This window comes from Ciconia boyciana, chromosome 2 (genome assembly GCF_034638445.1).
Source record: "Ciconia boyciana chromosome 2, ASM3463844v1, whole genome shotgun sequence".
NCBI lineage: Eukaryota > Metazoa > Chordata > Aves > Ciconiiformes > Ciconiidae > Ciconia > Ciconia boyciana.
In genome coordinates, this window is record NC_132935.1 from 8,750,804 (window position 1) to 8,777,529 (window position 26,726).

The following is a 26,726-nucleotide window of genomic DNA, read 5'->3' on the forward strand; positions in this document are numbered from 1 at the left end:
ATGTCATGGGTGATGCCCTTGACAGCTGACTGCCGACTTCTGCGCCAGCAAGCTTTTTTCTTGGCCAGAAACTGATCTGTTACAAGGCTACCTAATAACCCCCTCCTCCTGCCGCCGGCACAAAGCCCTCACCCCCCGAGTGGCTGCTCCATCCTTCTGCCGGAGGCATCAGGGATGGGGCCCATAAAGACCCTGGGAGCAGCAATCCCTGTCTCCCCTTTGCCAACCAGCGTGGCAATCCGGGCTAAATTACCGAAGCAAAAGCCGGTTGAAGCGGCGCAGTGTTACCCTCTTCGGAGACCGGCTGCTCTCACCTGGCGTCTCGCAGCTAATCATATTGACAGGAGCCATTGTTTATTTTCCTCCGTCCTTGTCTTCCTTGTTTTATGGTAAATTAGAGCAGGCAGGCAAGCCATCCATCAGCCTATAAATGCTGCGGAGTATTTTGGCTTTGTGCTAAATAATTGTGCATTTTATTGCTATTTACACATTCATTTTGCTAGGCAATAAAATGCAAACTGCAGTCCCCAATACTTTTTATATTTCCTATCTGTATTGTGGCAGCTGCACAGGCTTCAGCAGCAGCATGAAGCTTGCTGCCATAAATTCACTCTCTTATTTTAGTAGGTCTAACTTTTATTTATAATTAATGTCAGGGACCTTACACAGTAATACCAATTATTGATTTTTGTTTTGTTTTTCTTTTTTAAGAAAAAAAAGACTTTTTTTCTTATTACTGCCATAGCAACACAATCAAGTTGCAGTGGCTAATCTTGTCCAGAACAGTGGAAGAAAAGGCTCTTTAAAACTGAGTTGGTGGTAAAGTTACAAAAAGCAGCGTGTGACCCCCCCCTTAACTAGGGTTCATATGGCTGGGGATTATCGTACGGGGGGCAGGGGGCAGTAACTCAAATCAGTAGCTCTGTTGGTGTCAGTGAAGGCGGGTGGGAATGGGAAAGCTCTGCAGCAGGAGCCGTTGTAGCCACTGCAAAATGAGCGCCTTTGGAAGTGGCAATAAGGCTTAATGTCCCAATGCAGCTGGGGACAGGGGGGGCACAGGCTCTCCAGTGGATCCCCAGACTCCCATCGTTAATGACGGAGGACTGACCGCTGTGACTGCAGGTTGTGCACTGCCGGCAGTGCCGACGGGGTGCGGCGCTCCCTGTACGATGAACGTAAAGGAAACTCAGCTTGAGTCACCACAAACACATGAGAAGGATGTGAATTGGACAAAGAAGCATTAAAATACATTTTTATACTTTGAATCTCCTATTATCTTCTTGGTGTTAAGATAGCCAGCCATGCATTGGCAAACTAAATTGCCCTTATCAGTAGCCCTCATGGCTTGTGCTTCTTTTTCAGTCTGACCGTGGCCTGTTATGCGAGAAAATTTGCTGAGGGTGGCATCAGACTTGGCAAAAAGCGATGGGAACAGCAGCCAACTCCATCTTAAACCAATTTCTACCCCTGCCAGGGACGGCTGCCTAACAAGTGCTCAGAGGACCCAGGCTGAAACACAGCCCTGAAAAAGTTGCGGGTTGGAGGCATGAGGGGCTGCAGAGCACAAAGTAACATTTCTGTTACTTCTCCAGCTTCCCGCTCCTAATGATTTACCTTCGAAATGCTGAGCAGCAGTAGAAAAGGGAACAAGCGGAGTCAGGAGCAGAGTTGGGAGCCAAGGATGGATGTTGCATTTCTACCTTGAGCTCTGTAAGGGTGAGAATAAGATGGATGCCCGCAGGCTCACTCACCCTTTCCCCATCCATAAAGCAGAGCTGGCAACAGCTTGTCTTGTGCACGGCGGTATTTGTAGGGATCACAGAAAAAAAGGCTTGTGGTGAAGAGTTGTCATGGGAGTTTAATAACTGGCTTGTTGTGTGCCACCCCCCCTCCGAGGGTTTGGCCCCAGGTTAATCCTCGTGTAGCAAACCAGCCTCGGTGGGTCGGGAAATGAAAACAGAGATAAGTCCTTTTTTGTGACACCTTTCCAATGTGCTTCGAAACTGATAGCGAAGCCCTGACTCAGCTAGGGTGTGTGCGATGTTTGTGTATGAGCGTAGGAAGAGATGCTGTCAGACCAAAGCTGGATGTTGCTGAAAACAGGGGTAAATGGGGGGTTTCTCAGTTTGAGGAACAGCAATCCTGAGGGATTCTGCTCTAGCTTCTTGGGGGTGTTGAGTGGCTAAAATTGTGGACACCAGTGAGGGGTGGATGCTCAGCATCTCTGGAAACTCAGCCCCCAAACGTCTCAAGTGGAGTACCCCAAATGAAAGCAGTGAGTGCTTTGGCCCTTACTTGTTTGTCATCATGCAGGCACAAACGCCACACGAATTTTGTCACTTCAAGTCTGGCATTGCCAGGGGTGATTTTTTATTTTTTTTTGTCTAGGATTATTAGGGTTTTCCTTTTTTCGCTTGCTCATCAAGAAGACAGCTCTATTTTAATTTCTTAATTAGTTTGGTATTTCTACAGTTCATTTAAAGATGTCTGGCCAACTTGAAGTAACGTGCAACACCTGTCAAGCCAAGGGCTTTACATATCAGGGCTAGATAGCCTGGAGTTGGGAGAACACGTACACGCCACGTCTGCTCTCACAAAGCCGTATTGTCTGGGCTTGGGGCAGGTATCGCCCGCAGGAACCTCACCTGCATGCGGGGGAACATTGCTGAGGGGCATCTGGGCAGCAAAGGGGCTTTATTCCTTCCAGTAGCACTGGTGGGGCTGCAAAAACTTCTTCATTCCCTCCGTCTGCTGTGACGATGCCGTGGAGCTCGATCACCGAATGTGCAGCTCACCTCCATGGTTTTTGTAAAGCTGTTTTTGAAAGCAAATCCCATTTTTATCCTGCTTGTGTTGAGCAGGTTGAGCTGTAAATCATGTTTCACTACATGGATGCTTTGCAGCCCCAGCCCTGCTTTGCAGAGGATGAGTTGGAGAGGGTACCAGTAATACCCTAGGGCCTGTAGCAATATGACAAGGGGTAATGGTTTTAAACTAAAAGAGGGTAGATTCAGACTAGATATAAGGAAGAAACTTCTTATGCTGAGGGTGGTGAAACACTGGAACAGGTTGCCCAGAGAGGTGGTAGATGCCCCATCCCTGGAAACATTCAAGGTCAGGTTAGACGGGGATTTGAGCAGCCTGGTCTAGTGGAAGGTGTCCCTGCTCATTGCAGGTGGGTTGGACTAGATGACCTTTAAAGGTCCCTTCCAACCCAAACTATTCTATGATTCTGTGATTCTATGATTCTAATACAAGCCACGGGGAGGAAGAGGGGTGATGTCCCACTCATTTGTTTCAGCCCTTGCTATAGAAGAGGCTTTTTATCATGGTGGGAGGTTGGTTTGGTTCAGACCACCAGAAATCTGGACACTGGCTAGATCCTTGTGTGCCCCCCACCCTCCTTGCATGCAGTGGTAAGACCCATATAAGGGTTAATTCCAGCTGTAAACCCTGTCAGCCAGGCAGTAAACCTGCTCCCAGAACCTTCCTGCTCCCAGTTAATCCAGGCAAATCCTCTTTCCTTGTACCCTCTCCTCTTTCTTCCACTACCTTGGGGTAAAAAGGTGAGGACAAAGGAAAGTTATGGAAGCACACTTTAACAATTTTGGTACATGCATGAGAGCAAATTCAGTCTCCCTCTGGTACAGTGTAGCCCGCACTGTCCCTATGGGCCACTTGCATATGGCTGTGTGCAGTCTGCTCAGCCTACATGGTCATCCTCACTTGGCCACCTGGCCCACAGTATCCCAGGATTTTTCCTATCATTCCCAGCATAGTGTCATGTCCTGTAAGTGAGGGATGGGGTTGCAGGCTGAAGCTGTTTCCCAGGACATCTGTATCTGGAAGCAGGGGGACATTCCTCCTGGAGTTGCTTAGCCTGGAGAAGGGGAGGCTGAGGAGAGACCTTATCGCTCTCTACAACTACCTGAAAGGAGGTTGTAGAGAGGTGGGGGTCGGTCTCTTCTCCCAGGTAACAAGGGATAGGACAAGAGGAAATGGCCTCAAGTTGCACCAGGGGAGGTTTAAATTGGATATTAGGAAAAATTTATTCACTGACAGGGTTGTCAAGCACTGGAACAGGCTGCCCAGGGAAGTGTTTGAGTCACCATCCTTAGAGGTATTTAAAAGACATGTAGGTGTGATGCTTAGGGACATGCTTTAGTGGTGGACTTGGCAGTGTTAGGTTTACAGTTGGACTCGATCATCTTAAAGGTCTTTTCCAACCTAAATGATTCTATGATTCTTGCCCCCGTGCATCGCTGTGCCAAGCCGGGGTGCAGCTTCAGCAGCGGGTGGATGCTCACAGGTGCTACAGGGTGATGCTCTTCAGTCTTCTCAAAGATTTCAGCTGTGATTCAGGGCTGAAAGGTTCACAGCGTAGTGTTTCATCTGAAGGCTAGGCTTGTTTCAATTTCCTTAAGACTGTTAACTCAAATGGGAGTTTTGGAAAGGGCTTTTTTTGCTATTGTCTGAGCCAGGGATGGTCTTATACTGATAAATTGCTCGGAGAAGCAGGAGAATTTCCTCTGCTGGCTGTCTTCAGAAGGAGTTAGATGAACTTCTGTTAAAATAGTTATGTGTAACTGGTTGGTGTCGCCTTTGCACAGGAGGAAACAGGTCAGCACCTCACCCAGCTGAGCCTCCTACTAGTCTATGAATGAATGTCCAGAATTAAAGCCAAACCGTCTCAGTTTCGGGTGTCAGCCAGGAGCTGCACCTCGCTGAGTGGCTGTGAGGGGTAAGCAGTCCTCTCCTCGGCTGCCTTTCCGTCTGATAGCTCCGTGAACAGAAATGACTGCATATATTTGTAAAACTCAGGCAAGATCATTTTGCCTTCATATGCCATGTGCTGTCACTGTGAGCCCCGTCACCGTCTGTCTCCCACGCTTTCCTCACTGTTTCTCATACAAATCAGCGATGCACCAAATCTGCCGTGCACGTAAATCAGAGCAGGGTCAATGAAATTCAGAAGTAAGAGATACAGGAGGCTGTAAAATGAGAACGATTTCTATCAGCTGCAAGTTTGGAAATGTCTCTGCAGCAGCGATGCTGGTCACTGGAAACTTCATCTTTTAGGCAAGCATCCAGGAGCGATCCGTCAATCTGTCAGGGCACAGGATGCTCTGGTATCCACTGTCTTTTCCTAAGGATGGGAACACCCCAGTGACAACAACTACCACATACTGGATGAACCTCATAGCTGACTGTGATGACACTTCTGGGGCTGAGGAGTCTTGTCCCCTTTTAGAGCAACTTAAAACCAGTGATGCTCATCAGCCAATGCTACATCTCCTCCATAAAAAGTCATAGGTTAGTTCTCCTCTGAGAACGTTTAAGCTCTATTTGTAATGACTTCCTTTTGGATGCAGTCATTTTTCAGCATTCACTTTTTTTTTTTTTTTTGAGCAAGAGAAACGTAATAAAAGAGATTAAAAACTCAACTTACCCTGTTTAAAACCAAGCCAAGCAGAACAGCATATTTTCAGGAGTTTCTTGGTATACAGTTCCTGGCAAATCCTTGAGAGGTTTTAATTAAAGGTGAAATGACTTTTCCCTTTCCTTTTCTTAATTGAGGCCATACAAATAAAAATCCTGTAGCTCCCACTTGCAAAGCAAACTTTTTGACACAAATTGGTGGCTCATTTAAAAGAAAGCCCAAAGCCTCAGGGCTCTGCTGCCTGCGGTCGTTGGGGACTGTTAGTTTTTAATACTGTGTCCATTAAAACTTGCCAGGAGCTTTATTGCTAGAGCAAGCGGTGACATTTTTGTAAGCCCCATTTTAAAAGTTACTGTGAAACTTTTCTTCAGAGTGAGAACGGGCTCCCACGTTCATTGCAATAGTAATATGCACAAAAGCTTGCAACAGAAAGAAAAAAGCTTCCCTGTCCCACCGAAAACAGAGGGATGTTTTAGATGGGGAAAGGATATTGCAATGAATGTGGGATCCCGTTCTCGGTGTTTGAATGGGAGACATGATCTTGAACCCAAAGTCAGGATTTAGCTTTAGATGTTGCTCCTCTATGGAGTTTGTGCTGACATAGTGCAGATACAGTTATGGTCACTTAAGGAGAGTGACCCCAAGGCTGAAGCTGGGGTTTCTGACCAGCACCAAACCAGCCTGTGTAGGACTGGTGTTTCTCTTTCATTGATGCAGGAGAAAAAGTTCTTGGTTTTCTAATGCACCACCAACTGGGCAGATGTTAGAAATTATTGCTGGGGAAAAGTAAGCAGCCGGGGCTTCCCTGGCCTGGTTCAATAATCAGAGCCCAAGGACAGAGATCTTCCCTCTTCCACTCTTTGTCATAGGTAAAAGAGTAAATCCAGGCTGATGTTTCCAGCATCTGGTCTGCTATGGCTTGATTTCTAGGTAGGATGTGGTTGGCAGCACTGCAGAGGGCAAGACCAAAGCAATATTGAATTGATCACCACTTTCTTGTGTTAAAACTTCTGCTTTTACAAAATCGATGGATGATAGTATGATGCCATTTTAGAATTTAAAATTTTAATACTAAATAAATTAAGTCTTCCTCTGCTGATTATTTCTGTATGGAAAAACGATACTTTGAATTTCTCTTTGAACCTGAAGGCCCTTAAATATTCAAGGATTGCTGGCTACCTTAGCAATCTCCCTTTTTATGTTTTAACCATCTAAGTAAGACAAGTGGAAAAGATGCCATAGTTTTGTGCATGTCTGTGTGTGTTTCCCCAGCATTCAATTATCAACATCCACATCATTCAGTATTAACATATTTAATGCACTTCAGGATGCCCAGTCGAGCGGCTGTATGTGCAGCTCTGATGTATGCAAATCCATTTTGCATGCAGCTCTTGACATATTTTCATATTCAGGATTACGGGAAGCCTTTTCTGTGGCACTCTGATGTATGCTAATCTTTGTTTCTCTAAAAACACTTTAAAAGTCCAGACAAAAAGACAAAATTTCTTCTTCACTGAAATCCTGTGGTTTTTCTGTACCCAGGCTACCACATAGTCCAAAGCAAAGCTTCCACTGATGGAGCACCAAAGGGCCATATTCATATTGCCTGCCCTGGGCAGCTACTTCTATCCATCAGTTATTAGAGACAACCTAAGATCGGGCAGTCCTCTGGATAAAAGGCAGTCTGAATCATTCATTTCTTTCTTGACTGTCAACACAGTTGTAGATGTAGGGCAAAACCTGGAATGGGAATGTCACCATATGCACAGAGGCTAGATGATGCTCGGGCTGGGAGCAAGAGCACACAGTGCATTTGGTTTCAGAGAGGTCAAGTACTCCTATTAGGGATGTATAAATGATCAATCAATTAAAGTAGCTGCCTAATGGCTTTGTAATTCTGGCTTGTAGCACAGTATATTAATTATCAAATGTGTTACTTATATCTGTGATGTATTTTTAATGTATTATTTATTGACTCCTTATAAACTTACTGTGGCTGCCAAACTCTCAGAAGTGTGCACAGTAAATGGAAAACTCGAACTATTATTTTGTACTTGCCATAGCTTGCACTGACTGCCAGGTCCAGAATAGGCACAGATGCTAAAACACTTATGAATTTAATTGCGGGCAGCTTGACACCTATGCCTTCCTAGCACAAGAAAGACTAAACACAAATCCCAGGTTAATGAAGGAGAAAATCCCTGTGGTGTCATTAAACCTTCTCCAGAGTGAATTCAGTGTGTCTGATGAATAAATGTTTAATGCAGAGTTGTATTAGTTGGTGTCATCGATTGTAAGAGAAACGATGTTGGTTTAACGAGGAGCCCATCAGTGTGAACATGAGTTAACAACCTCACAGTGCCAACAACTGCTTGGTATTGCTTCAGGGCAGGAACCCCAGCGAAGAGTCAGAGATGTTCACATAGGTGCAGAGACATGTTTCCTAGATTTTGGGGATTATTGACAATACCATCAATATTTTTATTATCATCTAATCTTTCTCTGCATTTAGAATTATAGTGCTATGAGGGGCCCTGTGGTGAGTTAATCCCTCTCTTAACATCAGAAATCAGGAGTCCTCACAATGTATTTATTGAAGTCTGTTCCACATGAACAACAGTATTTATAGTCACATACGTTTCCCTACAGTTTCAAACAAGAAATAGATTGGTGAATATTTTTGAGCTGGATACTCATAGACAGGCTAGCAAAACACCTGCTGCCAATGTCATTGAGTTCCACCTTTAGTTTAGAGTGTCCTATAATCTGAAATAATCCTATATCCTCGCCTGTAATCCTGTAAAACTGAAACTAATGCATGTACAGGAATTCACTTCTACAATACTTTTAGCTTGCCTCCATTTCTACTACTGCTGTTGCCACTGTTAATTTGTCTTTCTGTATTTGGATTACCTGAACGTAGCGTTCTTACTGTCTCAGGGGAATTACCAAGACTTTTAAAAAAATACGTCGTCAGCCCAATATGAAGTAAAACCAAAAAGAAGAGGTGATAATTTTTTTCACCGTTCTCCTAGCAGGAGTGAAAATAGAGCTTTCGGTTTTTTTCCATTTTGAACTTCTAAATGTTTTGCTTTCCTTTAATTACCATAAATTATGCATTTTCTCAAAAAAGTTTTTTTGCAAAAGGAAAACTAGATTTTTTCATTTAAAATGGCAAGGATCCTTCTTTTTTGAAAGTTTCTTGAAACAGAATATCAAGATGCAAAATAATTTTATCCACAGAGAGATTCAATTTTGACAAACTGATTGAAAAAAAAAAAAACCAAAAACCCACCAAACTGTGCTTGAAAAACTCCTTTCCAACTCTACAGTTGTCCTATCATGAACCATTAAAGAATTATGCTAGGTGCAAACACATGCAAGTGCCCTGGAGATCCCTTTACAGCTCCTTTTTCCCAAGCAAAGGGTAGCAGAGCTTTGATCCCAGCCTACAAATCACCTAATGGCACAGGAAGGATTTGAGAGTACAAGGGCAACTCTGTCCACCACGGTCTCTCTGCCATCAAAGGTTGTCAACAGGAATCAAACAGCAATTTTTATGTGTCTAGTTGTCTGCTTGGATGTTTTTAAAGAACTCTTCCAAGTAGAACAATTTACAGAGATAGAATGAATGAATTTTAGTGACTGAGTGAATTTTAGTTTAGGATTTTCATTGTACCGTTATGGTTTTCATTGCCCCAGCTTTGGGCTCTCAGCGTGCCGGCCTATACAGAGACAACACAAAAAATCCCATCCCAACCTGTTGGTGGATATGGGCCCATCACAGAAAAGCTCTCACAGTCCAGCAGGTTAAACCTATGTGTCTCTCCAGCATTGCAGACTACAGGATGAGGAAGGGAAAGAATATTTTTTAAGAGCTTGTAGTGATATATTTGCTATTTACAACATCAGTGTGTCTGTGGGGAAGGGGATTTGGCATATATGAAAGAAAATGAAGTACCACCAGAGAAGAAGAGGTGCCATTTCTTGATTAATAGAGTGTGTATAAAAAGGTAGGGCTTCTCCAAAATCACTTTCTAGCAAGACAGAGGCTGTGAGACGTTGCTATCAGCAGCTTATTTTTCCAGTGTTCATTTTCAGCACATCCCTGGTGAGACGTGGCAGCCTCCAGCCTCTCGGCCATAATCACTACGGTTCATGGCTTGGCTGGACAGTGCTCTTTTTCTGGTGCTCCTATTTTGTCCTGAAAGTACTTGGAGCTGAGTGTTGAGTCAAAGGAATGGACCATAAACAGGTCAGCAGTGGAGCTGCCTGTTAAGTTTGAATTAATCACCCTTTTCACTGGCCTCTCCCAGTTTATCCCATGAAGAAGACACTGCGGGACTTGTTTGCAAGGGCTGGTTGCTTCATGGTCTGCAGATGTGGCTGAACACTCCTTTGGCACCATAATAACCTGGAAAAGTTAAGACTAGGCTTACATTGGCAAGTTTTGGTACATTATCAGTGGGCTTCTTCACCAAGCCTAGCCTGATACCAAGTCTGGCCTCAGTAACAAAGGCCTATTACATAAACAGTGGCTTATTTACATTACAGCTCCTACTGGAAATAAACTGATCATGAGTTTATCTCCACAGTCACAATCATCCATGTGTTTCCCAGTGATGAGTGGTACCCAGGTGAATGTCATCCTTGCTTAGCTGGTGCCACCAGGGGAGGGAGCTGGGCTCCCCACAGCCTTTGCTCTTGACCCCAAACCCAGTTTCACTCCTCTCTCGAGGCTGAAGATCAGGTGCTGTATGAAGAGATGGCAGTAGGGGACACAGTGTTTATCAAAAAGGTGGCAGTTTGATTGGGATCCTGGAGTGAATTTGCAGCATCAGCATTTTTTATTCATAGAATCATAGAATAGTTTGGGTTGGAAGGTCATCTAGTCCAACCCCCCTGCAATGAGCAGGGACATCTTCAATTAGATCAGGTTGCCCAGAGGCCCATCCAATCTGACCTTGAGTGTTTCCAGCTATGGGGTATCTACCACCTCTCTGGCCAACCTGTTCCAGTGTTTCACCACCCTCACTGTAAAAAATTTCTTCCTTAAACCTAATCTAAATCTACCCTCTTTTAGTTTAAAACCATTACCCCATGTCCTATCGCAACAGGCCCTGCTAAAAAGTTTGTCCCCATCTTTCCTGTAAGCCCTCTTTAAGTATTAAAAGGCTGCAATAAGGTCTCCCTGGAGCCTTCTCTTCTTCAGGCTGAATAACCCCAACTCTCTCAGCCTTTCCTCATAGGAGAGGTGTTCCATACCTCTGATCATTTTTGTGGCCCTCCTCTGGACCCGCTCCAACAGGTCCATGTCTTGCCTGTGCTGAGGGCTCCAGAGCTGGACGCAGTACTGCAGGTGGGGTCTCACCAGAGCAGAGCAGAGGGGCAGAATCCCCTCCCTCGACCTGCTGGCCATGCTTCTTGTGATGCAGCCCAGGATACGGTTGGCTTTCTGGGCTGCAAGCGTACATTGTCGGCTCATGTCCGGCTTTTGATCCACCAGTACCCCCATGTTCTTCTCTGCAGGGCTGCCCTCAATCCCTTCATCCCCCAGCCTGTATTGGTACCAGGGGTTGCCCCGACCCAGGTGCAGGACTTTGCACTTGGCCTTGTTGAACCTCATGAGGTTCACACGGGCCCCCTTCTTGAGCTTGTCCAGGTCCCTCTGGATGGCATCCCATCCCTCAGGCGTGTCAACTGCACCACTCAGCTTGGTGTCACCTGCAAACTTACTGAGGGTGCACTTGATCCCGCTGTCTATGTCGTCGATGACGATATTAAACAGTACTGGTCCCAGTAGAGACCCCTGAGGGACACCACTTGTCACTGATCTCCATCTGGACAATTCATCAAGGAGAGCTTTGGGATCAACCAGCAGAGCAAAGACTTAAGCCAGGTTGTCACTTTTTCCTGGGCTGTTCTTCATTTAGAGTGCGATGCAAGCTTCATTGGTTGGAGCAAAGTTTGTTTCAGACCCATTTGTGGCTGCACCGTCTCCCCAGGAGTGAAGTGAAGTTGCCCTGTAGCCCCACAGGAGAGGTGGTTGGAGCATCCACCCTTCTCCAAGCTCAGTTCCTAAGACAAGTTCTGCCATAGGCATGGTGGACACGCGGGGGCAGACATTTTGGAGCCAGACCATCTTTCATGGCACTTCCAGCCCCATTCAAAGCAAAAATTCCCACTTGGCCTGAAGACTTGAGTAGGAACTGTAGCCCATGGACGACAGCACAACTAATCCTGGATATTAACACTGCAATTTCTCTAGTCCAAACACCCCTGGCAGGAATTGACTCTTTGTATGCTAGGGAGGAGGAAGCATTTGCTGCTGCAAACCCCTCTGCAGTGGTGGAGGACAAAATGTCTTCACCCCAGTGGGAGGAAGTAGGGATGGCAGCTCTCAGCGCCCATGGATATGGGCAGGATCGTGACCCTTTCCGAGCCAGAGCCTCCAGCCCTTTCCTCAAGCATTGTGGGGAAGTTTTCACTTCCAGACTGCTCAGCAACATGCCTGATAAAGTCTGCCGAGATAAAGATTTCTTTTGAGGCAACAGAATGCAACTGCCCTACCCAAGTTTCTGTTAATCTTATACCCAACTTGCACAAAAAGCTGTTTTGTTATGCTGATGGCACAGACCTGTTATGCACGTAGGCAGGGCAGGCTGTGTTAGAGTACCAGGGAGATCTCCGGTTTACCTGGTGTACTGGTTTTGGCTGGGATAGAGTTAATTTTCTTCATAGTAGCTAGTATGGGGCTGTGTTTTGGATTTGTAACCAAAACAGTGTTGATAACACAGGGATGTTTTCATTATTGCTGAGCAGTGCTTACACAGAGTCAAGGCCTTTTCTGCTTCTCACCCCACCCCACCAGCGAGTAGGCTGGGGGGGCACAAGAAGCTGGGAGGGGACACAGCCAGGACAGCTGACCCCAACTGACCAAAGGGATATCACATGCCATATGACATCATGCTCAGCATACAAAGCTGGGGGAAGAAGAAGGAAGGGGGGGATGTTGGGAGTGATGGCGTTTGTCTTCCCAAGTAACGGTTATGCGTGATGGAGCCCTGCTTTCCTGGAGATGGCTGAACACCTGCCTGCCCATGGGAAGTGCTGAATGAATTCCTTGCTTTGCTTTGCGTGCGTGCACGGCTTTTGCTTTCCCTATTAAACTGTCTTTATCTCAACCCACGAGTGTTCTCACTTTTACTCTTCTGATTCTCTCCCCCATCCCACTGAGGGGGGAGTGAGCGAGCAGCTGCGTGGGGCTGAGCTGCCGGCTGGGGTTAAACCACGACACGTGGCCAGCCTGAGCCTGCCAGCAAACCTGCTCACTGATAAGACACAAGTACCTAATGATTTTTTTTCAGATTGCTGGTACCCGAAATGCCATGCAGTTACGCTCCATAAAACACCTCCAGTTTTTCTTCTATTCTCTGTGATGGATGAAACACTGCCCAATAGCTGTCTCCAAATTTAAGAAGCATGGAGGAGTTGCTACCTTCAAATTTGTCTAAAGCTACTTTTTCTTATGGCTTAAATTTTCTTGAATGGTTTTGTTTTCTAGGCAGTGTTGATATGATGAGTTGGAGTTGCTTGGGGTGAGCATTTTAATAAACCTGAGAGCGATATACCAACCGGCTTGCCTGACTTCAATGCTATGACCCCGTTTGACAGTGGCAGTCAAACAGATTTATGCTTCACTGCGTGGTCAGGGATGGGGCAGAAGAATTACAGATAATTTTCTCCCTGATTAAATGGCAGGTGGGACTAGAGGCTGCTTTTCCGTGGCTATGGGCACATGGGACAGCAGCACCTATGTCATCCCTGTGAGGATGTAGATGGACAGGAGAGAGGAGCCAGTTAGCTCTGAGAAACAAAACACAGTCTGATTTTAATTAAGTTATGGATGGAAAAGGGGAGAGTCACGTGGCAGCTGGTGCTTTTCCAAATTTACATCCTGTGGTGGCTTTTGGTGTCCGAGAAGGACGGGGGTCCCCTTTGCCTGCCAGTGCCGTGGGGCCAGCAGCACGTGGGAAGTCACACCATGAACAGGCTGAAGTCACAGAGGCTGTGCTGGGGCACCCCTTCGTGTCTCCAGCCCTTGTGTGGCCTTCGATGCTTGGTGAGACTGATCTCCTGGAGCTGGAGGAGATGGCCTAGAGGTCTTGCGCTGTGTCCCAGCATCATCTGATTAAGGGAGATTCAGGTTTCTGCCCTGTGTTTAACTCTGACGGGCTGCCAGGCTGTCTCGTAATTGCACAACCTACCTCACGTAGCAAAAGCCTCATGCTCAGAGGTCTCTGGCAAGGTGTCAGACCAATGAAGTGTTTCTTTCTAAATGTCAGCCAGCTCCAGGCAGTGGGAGGTAGCCAACGATGAGCTGGGCAGGGCAGACAAGCCTGTGGTTTGGAGTGAAACAGTCCCCTCCGTTGTTCCTCTCCAGGCCTAAGCACAGACCTGGGGCGGAAATTTATGTGTATTTTTCCAGGGACAGACCTTTTGCTGCCCCGGGATGACATCTTCTGAGGCTGCTCTGGGCCTTTGTGGGTGCAGTAAAGCAAGATTTAACCTTCCATCCTCTCCCAGGCCAGGGCTTTGAGACCGAGGGTTGTTCAAGTAGTTACTCATGAGGAGTGTGGATGGGAAGAAAGTCCCAAAACAGCAGGAAGGATGCTTGAGGACATACTGTTTGTGTTGCCAAAAGGCTTTATAACAATGTAGCTGTCAGTGGCTTAGCTGGGAAACTAATTCATCTTCGGAGGTTTTGCAGGGCGGGGATCTGAACTGTGCTTCTGAAAATGGGCACTTGCAGTTCTGCCACCGAGACCTTTCTAGCACAGCACAGTCTCTTGAACTCGAATTGCAGCAAATCCCTACTCCTTGAAGTATACATTTTCCAGCTGTAAAATAATGTGGGTTGTAGAAGGGTTGTACATGGCCACCATCAGTCATGAGAGAGCCGCAGCAGGTCGCGTTGTCGTTCCTCATCTTCCGCCGCAGTGGGTGGGTATGTGGGTTTTGAGTCTAAAGGACTTCAGGACCTTTGAACTATTCAAGCAGTGAATGGAAAGCTGGAAATATCTCTGTACGGGGATGCTGTTCCTTGTTGCCTTTGTGCTGTTCTGCCCGACACGCTGCGTCTGGAAAATGCTGGCAACTTCAAATTGGAGAAGTGCCTTTCACACCGGGGTTTTAATGTGAGTTACGGACCAGAAGGCAAAAGCTGGATCCTGAACTGTCAGTATCGAACACGAGCTATCAAAGATCTTCTCAAAGTGGTGCTGGTACTAAGTACTTCTTTGCTAGCAAAGTAGGCATCAAAAAGGGGTCAAACTCTGCCTTAGTGTAGTGGGACATTTACAACTTGGGGGATGAGAAGTGCAGTGATTTTTTTTCTCAGTGTTTTTTTCATTATTATTTTCTACAAACTTTTTGTTTAAGACTCATCTTTAAAAAAAAATCAAGAAATGAAGCATTCTGCTAATATTGTGTGGCCAACCACACAGATCTTGTGCAATCCCCAAATGCTCTTCCCCTGCACCCAGTGTCCCATGCCCCCAGGTAGCAACCCATCTCAGTCCCAAAGGTGCTCTGGTGTTGACTCATCTGGGTGAGTTTCATGCCTGGAGCTGAAGCTGCCCTGGACCAGCCCTGGGAGGGACCCAGACAGGGTGTCCCTTCCTCTGAGTCCTTAATTCGGGTTCCCACCTGCCATTGTGCCCCTGTGCCCCTCTGGGCTGGTGCAGAAGGGCCTTTGATGGGCTGATGGCTCCTGGGACAGGCCTGGGAGCAGCTGGGGCAGGGTATTATTTGGGCTCCCCCTCCTGCCATTGTCTCTCTGTGCTCCTTTGTGGGTGTGCAGATGAGCTTTTATCACATAACCTAACAAGTGCAGTGAGAATACATTGCATTTGTAGGTGGATTTGTCAAAAAAATATTTCCTGGAGGTGTTAAGAATTGCTTTATATTAGTCCCTTGAACTGATGTGTTTTTATCCTTGTCTGTTAATTGCCAAATTGGCAAGGGACCAGGGACATTCTTCAGATTGTGAGGTTACAATACAAAAAAGAAAAAAAAAAAGAAGGGGAAAAAAAAAGAAGGGAAAAAAAAAAGAAGGAAGTAAAAGCTCTTTCCATTCCTTCTTTCTAAAATGCAAGAACACAATGAAGACAAACAATCACAATGGATTGATCCTGGTATATTTGATAATATCAAATGCAGACAAAAGATTAAGCTCTGCTTTCCTTTATGACCATTTAATCACACTGGACCCACTCCTATGCTCAGGACAGAGCTTGGAGGAACCTGCCCCTTCTTCTGAACCTGCCCCTCTCTGCTCTTGCCTGGGACACATCATTTCACATTTTCCCTGCATTGCATATCACTGGGTGTTGGCAGCGTAAATAAGTTATCCCAGGGTGTACAGGGGTGTCCTACATGGGGACAAGGGTATATGTAGGAAGAGGGAGGAGGTGGGAAGGTAGCAGGAGAAATCCAGACCACAAATAAGATCTTAAGCACACAATCACTTAATGTAGCTTAACCTGCTGCTTGCATGAGCTGAGCTGGGAGAGCTGCCCGCAGGCACAGCCACACACACGCTGTCCTTAAACTCTGTTTAACTCTCAGGGGACCGTAGCTATAACGAGGGCTAGGTACATAATTTCAATCTCCATACCTGAATTCCCCAGAAATTGTTTCTGGGTCTGAGGCCAAAATAGCCTATTCACAGATGTACTAATGCCAAGGTCATGACAAGGTATGTTGGTAAGGACCGTGGCTGGTATCACACTACTTACTTGTAATGGCTTAAATTAACTATCGCAAATAGTATCAGCAGGTAAAACATTCCCAACAGCCCGGGTTGGCAGCCCTGCATGGTTTCCCACACCAGCTGCTGCTTCGGCATCATCCCTGCCCTTCCTGCTTCCCGGCACCTTGGCGAATCCTATGAAAACCCTGTTGCGAAGATTTATGAATATATGTGAGCAGAGGGAGATGCAGGGACAGTCTGAGATGCAGTGCAAGATGCTGGGAAGACTGAAAGTACTGATGTCTGGGTTGGATCTAAGGTGTGTTTTAAGAAAGGAAAAAAATGGTCCCGGTCCAAGTCACAGTGAATTTGATGAAAGCATTTTCCATTTGTTTCAGCCTTCCTTCTTCTCAAGCCCTAAACCACATTTATAGTCCCCAGAGCCTTTCTGTCAGGTTATAGATATATTTTTTTTTCTATCATGAGTATCCATAGGAAACATGAGCATTCATAGGAAACTGTAAGTAGCGAGAATTAAAATAGAGTATCCAGCCTTTATTTCCACACAGGAAAAGGGCCTTGGGAGTTCTGGTTTCTCACCTTCCCATCACGTGCTATAAAAGATGGGATGAGTAGGAGTTTGGAGACACTGCAGTCCACTGCATAAATGCTGGTTGGTTTGGTTGGTTGGTTTTTTTTCAAATTCTAAATATGAGTTTAACCTTAGCTCATTTACAAAAGAAAAAAACCCAAACTGGTGAAATGGGTGTTTGTTTTGGAGTCCAGAACTGTTTCTTTTATGAACAATACTCCATTTTATAGGCTTTTCCAAGAAAGACTGGATAATCCCCCTCCCTCCTCAACTTAACAAAATAATAGAAGAGCAGGAACTGTGTTTACAAATACTGAATTGGCCGAGCATTAACAGCAGTAGGGGTTCGACCCGCCAGCATCGCAGCTCTTGAATTATCCGCTCCATAAATGGAGATTCAATCTGCTTCTGGGATCTGGCATATTTTGGGGGGGGTTAGAGGCTGTGTTTTTGTTTAGACTAACAACTACATCCAGGCTAGTAAAGCAAATGTGTTTGGGGCCGCTCTCCAGCATAGAGGCCAGCTGGCATGAACGGGGCCATGCACAGAGGCCATGCTCTAAAGCTCCCTTTCTAACTCTCCAAGGCACAGTGGCAGCATCCCCACTGCCTTTTGGGTTGCGATTCCTGAATTGTACCCGGGAATAGTTTGGAAGATTTCTGGTTAGCTCCAAAACTTCCTTCTAAAAAGTTAAAGTGAGCGCAGGATTGTTCCCTGATGCCGTTTAATTTACTGGTGCAGGCGAACCTGAGCAGCCGGGGTTAATAAAGCCTTTTGTTATCCAGCCTGACCCACTTGTCAGCCCTTGAGCTCCTGTAAATGCATTTGTAGGGGCCAGACTTAAAATAAATCTTGAGGCATTTGGCAAACAGCAGCTAACTGAACGGCACACACTACCCATCACGTGCTGCAGATGAGAAACCTGAACCAGAGCAGAGGCTTAAGACCACGGTCTGAGGCTCCGGTCTTCGGATTTGGCTTTTTGGGACTTGGTAAATATTTACATGCTGCCTCTAAAAACCAGGCCTGTGCTGTCTCCAAGTCACCACATCAAACCCCTTGGGAAAGCGGTTTGGCCTTGGGCAGCTCCTCGTGGATCCCCAGGAGAAAAGCCAGCAGCAAAGCCAGGGATGCTGTGCCCAGCCCAGACCTGTGGCCACCAGATGTATTTTCCCCGTGTTCACCTCCTCTTCAGGGGATGAAATAGGGGGATCCTGCTTCAATGTGGTGCACAGAATGGGTTAAAATGGGGGGTTTTGACAGGTAACAGTTGCAGTTTTGCTCTTTGCTTGCCGGCTTGAAACGTGCAGCTGAGTAGCGAATGAGACTTCTCTTTGCTGGGCTTTTGCTTGTTCATAAATTGCACATATTCTGACATAGATGCTTCTCTGATTTTTTTCTTTTTTTTTTTTTTTAATCAAAACAGTGTTATTTAAGCAATGGCACTTTTGGGGCTTTTTGCAAACATCCGAAGTTTGAAAAACCACAACACTCTTTTTTTTCCCCACAAAACAATGTTATCATGGGAGGAAGGGATCCATTTTTGGCTTTTAAAAACCTCTTTAAATCACTGCTGCCGGACAGGGGACACCAGGAGGGGAGCGGACGGAGAGTCCCTCTGTATCCGCTGACTCACCGCGGTGAAGCAGCTCCCTGCCTCTCTGCCTGGCTTGGGATCTCACAGGAACTCTCTGAGATCGCATGCCGCCCTCACCTACCCTTCCTTGGCAGGAAAAATAGCAATAACCCACACGAAACAAAGGCCATTTATACTTTGATTTCCCCTGTCTGTCCCAGGACGTATGAGCTGTTCTTGCTTGGCTTTCTCTGAATCACGAGTCCAGCCCCGATCCTTAAGAAATTAAGCTGGGTGGAGAGGAGGAAGAGAAAGGAAATGATTCCTCTTCCTCCCTGTCCTGCTCCTCCCTCCTTTGCCGGGTGCTTTTTGCTCAGCTGCTTTGAGTTATGAACACTTTGCTGCATATCTTGTGGCTATCAAGGTCAGCCTAAAGGAAGGAGGTGAGTCATTGCCATTGAAATGGCTACAAACTGTAATTCAAATAAGGCCAGAGTGCCGGGGCTGATTCAATACAAAGGGACTCAATGTCCACAGGTCGATGCTCTGCCCTTTCGGAAATTTCACCCTGAAACTTCTCAGTATGCAAATAGCGCAGCAGAAATTTCAGCTGGTGCTGCTGTGTCGAGGGCTCTGAGCTGATCAGAAGTTTTGGGACGGGCAGAGAAAAGCAGAGAAATTAGGTTGGGAGGAATGCAAAAAAACTTTCTGACATTAATTTTTCTTTCTTTCTGTGTGTGTGTGTGTCTCCAGGCTGCAAACTGCTCTCCATGGCTTAAATGGACATCAAAGCACGTCTCTCTGCTGGAATGTACATCCCTGGATGATCTGATCCTTCGTGAACTGACTTCCAAGAAAAAAGAATAACCACCCTCTTCTTTCTACAATTTTCTTGCTTTAATTTATGGCTTGCTCCCACACAGAAAACCTAAATTTTAGTGCTGATTAAAAGGAGGCTGCCCTCTAAATCTTCTGGTACACAGAAGGGCAAGGGTCCATCCTCATTGAATCCTCGGTGGGACACGTTAGCAGCAGGTCACGGAGAGGCGGAGGACACTTGGAAGCACTGTGAGAAGGTGAAAGGAAATACCCAGCTTTGCCTTTTTCAAGCCCATTTTGGGGAAACGAAGCTTCTTCCCTTATGGATGGAGGTAGTGGAGTCGGTATGTTCAGCCTAAGCCCAGGGTGGTAACTGGCAGGCGCCTGCAGCACCCTTTCCTTTCTGCCTTACATTGGACCCTGCATCGTACTTGGTCAGTGGCGACGGCAGAACCCGAGCGGGAAAGATGGTCATCGTAAGGAGGAGGAACGTGAAAGTGTTTACCTTCGCCTTTTTGCTCATCACGGTAACGTCATTTCTGCTGAACTACACGCACCAGGTGAGCACGACCACCTGGGATCTGAGACATCTCATCATGCAGTTTTCAGAGCAAGTCCAAAAACTCTTCAAGTACCCCAGGAGACCATGCAGCTGTCGCACGTGCATTTCTGAGCTGGGACATTCCCTCTGGTTCGATCAGAGATTTAATTCAACTATGCAACCTTTCCTGACCTCACAAAATGCCTTGGTCCCAGAAGACAGCTACAGGTGGTGGCTGGTAAGTGGGAGGTGTGGATATGGCCTGGCATTCGTGCGACGGTTGCGGTGTCAGGCTTCGAGCGATGCCGAGCAGATAGCGAGAAACGGTTCCTGCCAAAAGCATTTGCCGTCTCAGCTGACAAGGCAGGCAGAGGTGGAAGAACGTGGGTGTTCGTGCTGCTGTTTAGCTTGCAGGCACTCGGCACGCACGTTCACTTGCTCCAATCTGGAAAAGTCCCTGGCAGAGTTAGGCATTGAATCCAGAATTTGCAAATGTCAGTATTGCCTTTTTCTCCCTTCTCTTCGAAAGACTAGACTTCGTAAGGCAGCTTGTTTCACTTCACATGGTAAAAAGGGCTTTTGCTGTCCATCGAGGCAGCAAAGGAAATTCTTGAAGTGTGTAATTCCCCTGGGGCTCTCCCTACCGTAAGACATGTAAATAATTATCAGGATTAAATGGAAAATTATTAATTCCATGTGTATGAGAACAGTCTCTGTTGTGGTCAGTGATGTAAAACGGGTCTGTAAAGCACACGGGTGGCCATGGGTCATTAGGAAGGAGCAGCCTCTGCGTATCCTCTGAGTAGGGTGGTCCAAAGAGCCCGATCCAAGCATCATGAAAGCTAGTGATACCTTGTTCAAAAAGCACAGAAGGGAAGAAGGCATATCCTGATGTTTTGCCTAATTAAAGTGCCTTTTATGTTCTCTTGAAACAAGACATTGATTAAATGAATTGCTCATGGCCTGCACTGCCGAGCTGCCAAAGTGCAGGTTCTGACTGCAGCGTCCCCAGTCAAACTGCAGTTTCATTGAGTTGCTTTCTCCCTCTTCAGAAAAAATAATCTCCCTGTGCCTTTCTTTGAACACACAACTGCCTGCAACTTGGGGTCCTGCACAACCCTTGATGTTAAATTTGGGGCTTTCAGCCCTTCCCTGGCACGATGCTGCTGAACTCCAATGTCTTTAACTGTTGCATAAATGATATCCTCATTTTATGATGAAACCCTCCTTTTTGTCATGATTCTCACATATTCCAGGCGTTGCATCCTTTCACCTGCCCCTTGGCCATGACTCAGATTTCCCATTGCTTATGTTTTTTCTTGCAGCTCCCAGACACTTTTGCTTCTGCTGCCCACGTTTCCTAGCTGGGCTTTGCTGGAGCCATGAGAAGGGAAGATGGCAAGTTCAGGTCCTAGTTCCCCTTGGCCTGGGCTGAGGTTTCACCGGGGAGCTGAGCTGATCTAACAACTGGCAGTTTTCAGAGGAGCAGAGATACCCCAAATCAAGCTCAGTAGATGAGAGGATGAGGTTGTTCATGAACACGATGAGTGTTGAGGCTGGTTGTGAAGTGCCTCCTGATTGCCTCTGAATACAAAAACCAGGAGCACTCAGCAGCTCGAGGAGGTGCCAAGGAGAGGGTGGGTTGATCAAGCCTAAATCTTGGCATCAATGTGAGGGCTGCGCTCCCGCAGCACCCAGGCTGAGGAGGAGACCTGCGAGACACGGCTGGACGGGCAGGGTGCCTCTGCTAAGGGGGCTCTGCCCCGGAGGGCTTGCGCTGCCTTCTGCACTCAGACCCTACTCTGATTTAAACAAGAGGTTTCACTGCATTTTCTTTAAAAAAAAAAAAATTAAAAAAGAAGAAAAAGCTTGGGGCTTTCAGTACAGAAGTCTGAATTTCCGATTCTCCTTCTTGTAGTGAAACTGAAAAAAAAAAAAAAGCACAAATATCTTACTTCAGCTCAACCTGAAACAGATTTGGTGGGGGGGGAGGGTAGTTTGTTTTGAGCTAAATTAAAAACTAGTGACTTTCAGGACAGCCAAAAGTCTTCTTTATCTCCCCCCCCCAGCCCAAATAAAAGCTGTCCATTAATCTTCAGGACTGTCTAACCCTGTTTTTAGTGTTTTCATTCATTTTTTGAATTCAGGTCAAGTTCAAAGGGAATACACCATTTCAGAACACAAAATCAAAGCAGTTTTTTCTTAGATGGTAAAAATAAATCTTCTAAGATTTCTACACTTTTTCCACCATATTTTTTTGCAGCCAGAACTTATCTTCAACTAGAACGTGTGAAACATTTTGGTGTGCCCCCGAAACTGCATTGTTTATTGGAAATCAGTTACTTACTGAAAATATTTACCCTAATCTATAGTGGATGGAGAAGGTGCCCTGACTCCCCTGAAAGATGCTTCTGGGCAAACCCAGGCATGATGTGGCCTCAGCTCCTCATTGCAACCTGTTTCCTATATACATGTTGCTTTGGGTAAGCCTTTCCGAGACAGTCAGTGTCATTTCGACAGTAAATAATTCCCAGGTGCTTCCTGACTCCACTCCCTTTTTGCTGTTCATTTTTAGGCTCATCTTCAAAGTGATTCTGAGATTTCTGCCAGTCTTAAAGAAAACATTGCTCATGGCCATGTTTTACTGTCGCTTACTTTGCCAACTCTGTAATTTGTGACTTTTTACCATATTTGCACTTAAAAGATGAGGCATGAGGAGACCTGAGATTGCTTAAACTTCATTTCAGGGGAGAAATGACTGTGCATTCGTTCTCAGGAACTGACTTCAGACAGTGTGGGGGTTTCGTTATGCTGTAACTGAGACGACGGTGACTGCACTGGAACTATTTATTATAAGGCTGTGACTTTCCTGTCACGGGGAGACCCATGTGATGTGCTTGGACTAAACACAGGCACAGCCCTTGCCAGAGAGCTGTCTGTCTACCAAGCTCAGTCTGCCCTCCCTTCCCATTAACTCTGTGAATAAGGAATATTCATCCAAATAGTCCTGTTGCATTAGTATGCCTCCACTTCTAGGGAAGCGAAGACTGATTTCAGGGCCTAATGACCAGTATTTGAGATGAAGTGACATTTGGGGCCAAAGGATGGGGTGGTTTCACTTGCTTACAGCTTTTCACATGGCTGCCAGGCTGCTTCATGGTTTATTTGGAGAATATATTGTTTAAGCTTTTCCAGCATGGTGGGATGTGGCCTTTTGGAAGGAAATATTCCCGGCTGCTGTGAATAAAATTGTGTTTTCCATACTGGAGTTAGTGGTACCACCCGTGGGGGTGGGAAGGAGCAGGGAAGAGAAGGGCAGTGCCACCGTCCCTGCAGCGGCTCGTCCTGCTGCACAGGGCAGGGCTGCTTCTGGAGAAGGCACCCGAAAATGTACCTGGCTGTTTCTGTGTTTATGGAAACAAGGGGGCTGTTGTCAGGGCTGTTACTTGCTTTTCATCTGCTTAAATCTACCCAGCTGATAGCCTCCCCCTTGGTTACTTTAGCTGCGTAACAAACAATGGCCCAAATTCTCCTCCTGTGTGCACCCCTGCGGCTGCTCTGTGCTTTTTGTGACTTAAAATTGAATTGGAGTCCTCCTCTCGGAGATGATCTGGCATTAACAATATCCTGGACTGTAACCAGCTTGTTAAAAATTCCTTCCTTCCTTCCTTCCTTCCTTCCTTCCTTCCTTCCTTCCTTCCTTCCTTCCTTTCTCTCCTCCTTCCTTCCTTCCTTCCTCTCTCTCCTCCTTCCTTCCTTCCTCTCCTCCTTCCTTCCTTCCTCTCCTCCTTCCTTCCTTCCTTCCTTCCTTCCTTCCTTCCTTCCTCTCCTCCTTCCTTCCTTCCTTCCTTCCTTCCTTCCTTCCTTCCTTCCTCTCCTCCTTCCTTCCTTCCTTCCTCTCTCTCCTCCTTCCTTCCTTCCTCTCCTCCTTCCTTCCTTCCTTCCTCTCTCTCCTCCTTCCTTCCTCCCTCCCTCCTCTCCCTCCCTCTCTCTCCTCCTCTCCCTCTTTCTCTTCTCCTCTACCTGTGTGTCTCTGTCTCTCTGTCCTTCTGCCTTCCCTCATCTTACTCTCAGGGACTGTGAGAGTTTCAGTGGTTTGGAAGTTGGCACTTTATGTTACGCAATTCATTTCTTTCTGTGTACAGTTTCTTTCCCACCTCCCTGAGCTGGTTCACCTGCAAGTTTTTCATTGTTGTTCCATAACACAAATGCTGTGGACATTTTCACTAAATGTAGTAACCTGCATGTAAGGAAACAGGGCAAGAATTATATGCTGTAACACAGCATAGCATTTACTTACAGTTTTCTCGTTTTATTCTTAGGTTTTTTTGGCATTGTTTTTGGTGGTCAGAAAGTATAAAAAATATGAGATCAGAACCTGCTGTTCTAAATCCAAAAATACCCTGTTGAGGTTGATGGATTAAAGCTGTGATAAGTAAAATCAGCCTCAGAGTTCCCTGGCAATCTTATCTGTAGCATATTGTTCATAAACTACCACGTTATAACAATTTTTATCTCAAGTCTTATGATATTTGAGGGTTTTGCTTTCTTCTTTTTTGGAAGAAAGCTCAGCTCTTGGGGCTGTGTGATTAGCGTATCTAAAAGAAAATGTTAGCTTTTAGTCCTTATGTTTGCAGGAAAAAAAGTAATATATGGCTTAAAGATTTGCTAACCAGACGGCAAACAAAAGGGCATCCCCAACACATGCGCTGGGGACGTCGTGGAAGCTGCACTTATTTTTAAGACAGCAGCAGAGCTACTTGGCACCCGAGTCAAGCATTTTGAATGCCCTTTGTAGAAAATCTGCCCGAATACTTTGATCACCATAGTCTTCTTTAAAACTGGGACGCTGTCTGTGACACTTTGAAAGCAATACAAAGGGCTCAGCGCTCTGAAGGTAGCGTGTTCACAGCAGAAGGTGGTACCAAATCCAGCCCAGGTCCCAAGCTTTAGTCCCAGTGCCTGCTACATGCCCAGTCCCACCTGGTGGTGTACTGCTTGGGTGCAAGCGTGACGTTTAGACCAGCATTAGACATACTGGGAGAGAGAACCTGACCCTGGGCTACCTCTTATCCCCGCTGGCAGCCCCCGCATACATCTAGCTGGGTTGCAGCTCCAGGGTCTCCTACAGCGAGGACAGATGGATGTGAAGGTTGTTCAAGCTCATGGGTCCCTCTAAGCACTGTGATGTGCTCTGCCGAGCTGCAAACATCCTGCAGCCAGAAACAAGGGCACACGGAGCTAGTGGAGGCAGGGTCTTTGCTTCTTAGAGTAGCACAGAGGTGACCTGTACCAGCCATGGAAGTCAGAAATCATACAATTTGGCATACTCATATTATTGTGTGTTATTTACATAATATATGCACATTACATTCATATTTGAGAATGCATATTTTTTGACAGACACAAAACATTAAAGCACGAACTCTTGAAAGCCCCTATATTCTTCCCCTTAATCTCTTTGATGCATAGTAATTACAGGACATTAAATATAACAATAATAATGCCATATTTTCCAGACCAAGGAGGCATTTTTAAAATTGATGGTTTCCTTTTAACCTCTCCTTCAGTCTGCAAAATTGAGATTACCTGGATTTGCCCCACCAGGCTGTTGCTAGGATTAATCTTTGTACAATGTCTTATAGCTGGGAAGCGCTGCATGAGTATTAATGCCTCCGAACTGCTGCAGTGAGGCAATTAGTAGCTGTGCAAAAGAGATTCTCATGGGGCTTTATTCCCTCTTTATCTTTTAAAAACAGTTAAAAAAATTAGAAAAGCCATGAAAAACAGTATTGCTACACCAGCTTCCCCAGGCTGCCTGTCCGTGTGCTTGCAGGAGGCTGCCCCGGCACTGCTGGCTGCTGCCAGACCCACACCTATTCCTGCCTGTCCACCACGATGGTTGTGTCTCGATCCATGATCCTTCTGCATCCACATCACACCAGTGATTACAGGTTAAGCAGGATATTTTCTACCTGTTAATAAGTTGGGATTTTGAAGGTGTATTTAATACGCTGTCAAACTTGTCCGTGGATGTGGGATGCACAGGCACCAGGAGAGCTTTCCCCCGAGGCTGTCCTGACTGTAGTTGTGTCCCCACCACTCCAGGCTATTAGCTCTGAGCAGCCTTGGCTGAATTCACGTCCTCCCCTTGCATCCCCTTAGCTGAGTTTTGGGTGTTGTTTCTTGGCGATCACTGGCGATGTGATGGTACCGGGGAGCCCAGGGAAGCCTTCTGAGAAGTTTATAAAAGCAGCAAAGACCCCTTAATGGAGGTGTGCACACCGTGGTGTGAGAAAGAGCAACAGGCCCTTCCTCGGAAAGCCATTCATGCATGAAGAAAGGAAGTGCATAAACTTTGAGGGTTCTTTTTTTCTTGCCTTTTTTTTTTTTTCCTTGCTTTTTTTAAATAAGAAGATGCAAAACCAGCTAGTAAACTTCTGTATGTGAAGTCGGGAGTTTCTAACGCTGAGAGGACAGGGTAGTTTGTCTTCCATGTGAATATGGTTAGGAAACTTATCAATCTGGACTTCCAATTATAGTTTTTAACAACCTGAGATGAAGAGTTGACTTGCAAATGCTAGACAAATATTTTATGGAGGGGAGCCGGAGTGTTAAGTGACCTAGTGATATTTTCTATGTGGACACAAGGTGGGTTAAGATGCATTTTGGACTTGAGCAAGAGTTTAAGCTGCATCATTACACACAGCTGTTGCTTGCACAGACTTCTGAGAAAAGCAGCCACTTCACTTAGGCCACAGGGGTCAGGTATTTCAGTGTATTTAAGCCCACTTCTAGCAGCTATATCCATACACATATCCCTGGCACACATCTACAGCACTCGGAGGGAGGATGCTGTCCCAGCAGAGCCACATGGCACTGACATGGCTCTGCCTTGCACGGCATGGACAGACTTTCACCCCGTGCTTTTGTTGATTTATGGGAAAGGCCAGACTGGTGGGAGCTTGTTAAAAAAAAAAAAAAAAAGACAACATTACTCAAAA

The 26,726-nt window shown here is 46.0% G+C and overlaps 1 protein-coding gene across 2 annotated transcripts in view; it reads left to right on the forward strand.

Annotated features, from left to right (window-relative positions):
* The window catches only part of ST3GAL1 (ST3 beta-galactoside alpha-2,3-sialyltransferase 1), an 81,982-nt gene that overhangs the window by 36,576 nt on the left and 18,680 nt on the right, over window positions 1–26,726 (forward strand). Inside the window, exons 1-2 of one of the 2 annotated variants that reach the window (XM_072851845.1) lie at window positions 18,673–18,805; window positions 19,116–19,960. In XM_072851845.1, the coding sequence (XP_072707946.1) occupies window positions 19,649–19,960 (312 nt within the window). In that variant the 5' untranslated portion in view covers window positions 18,673–18,805; window positions 19,116–19,648. Of the gene's footprint in view, window positions 1–18,672; window positions 18,806–19,115; window positions 19,961–26,726 lie in introns of those variants that run through there. The other variant, XM_072851844.1, reaches the window with a different exon arrangement.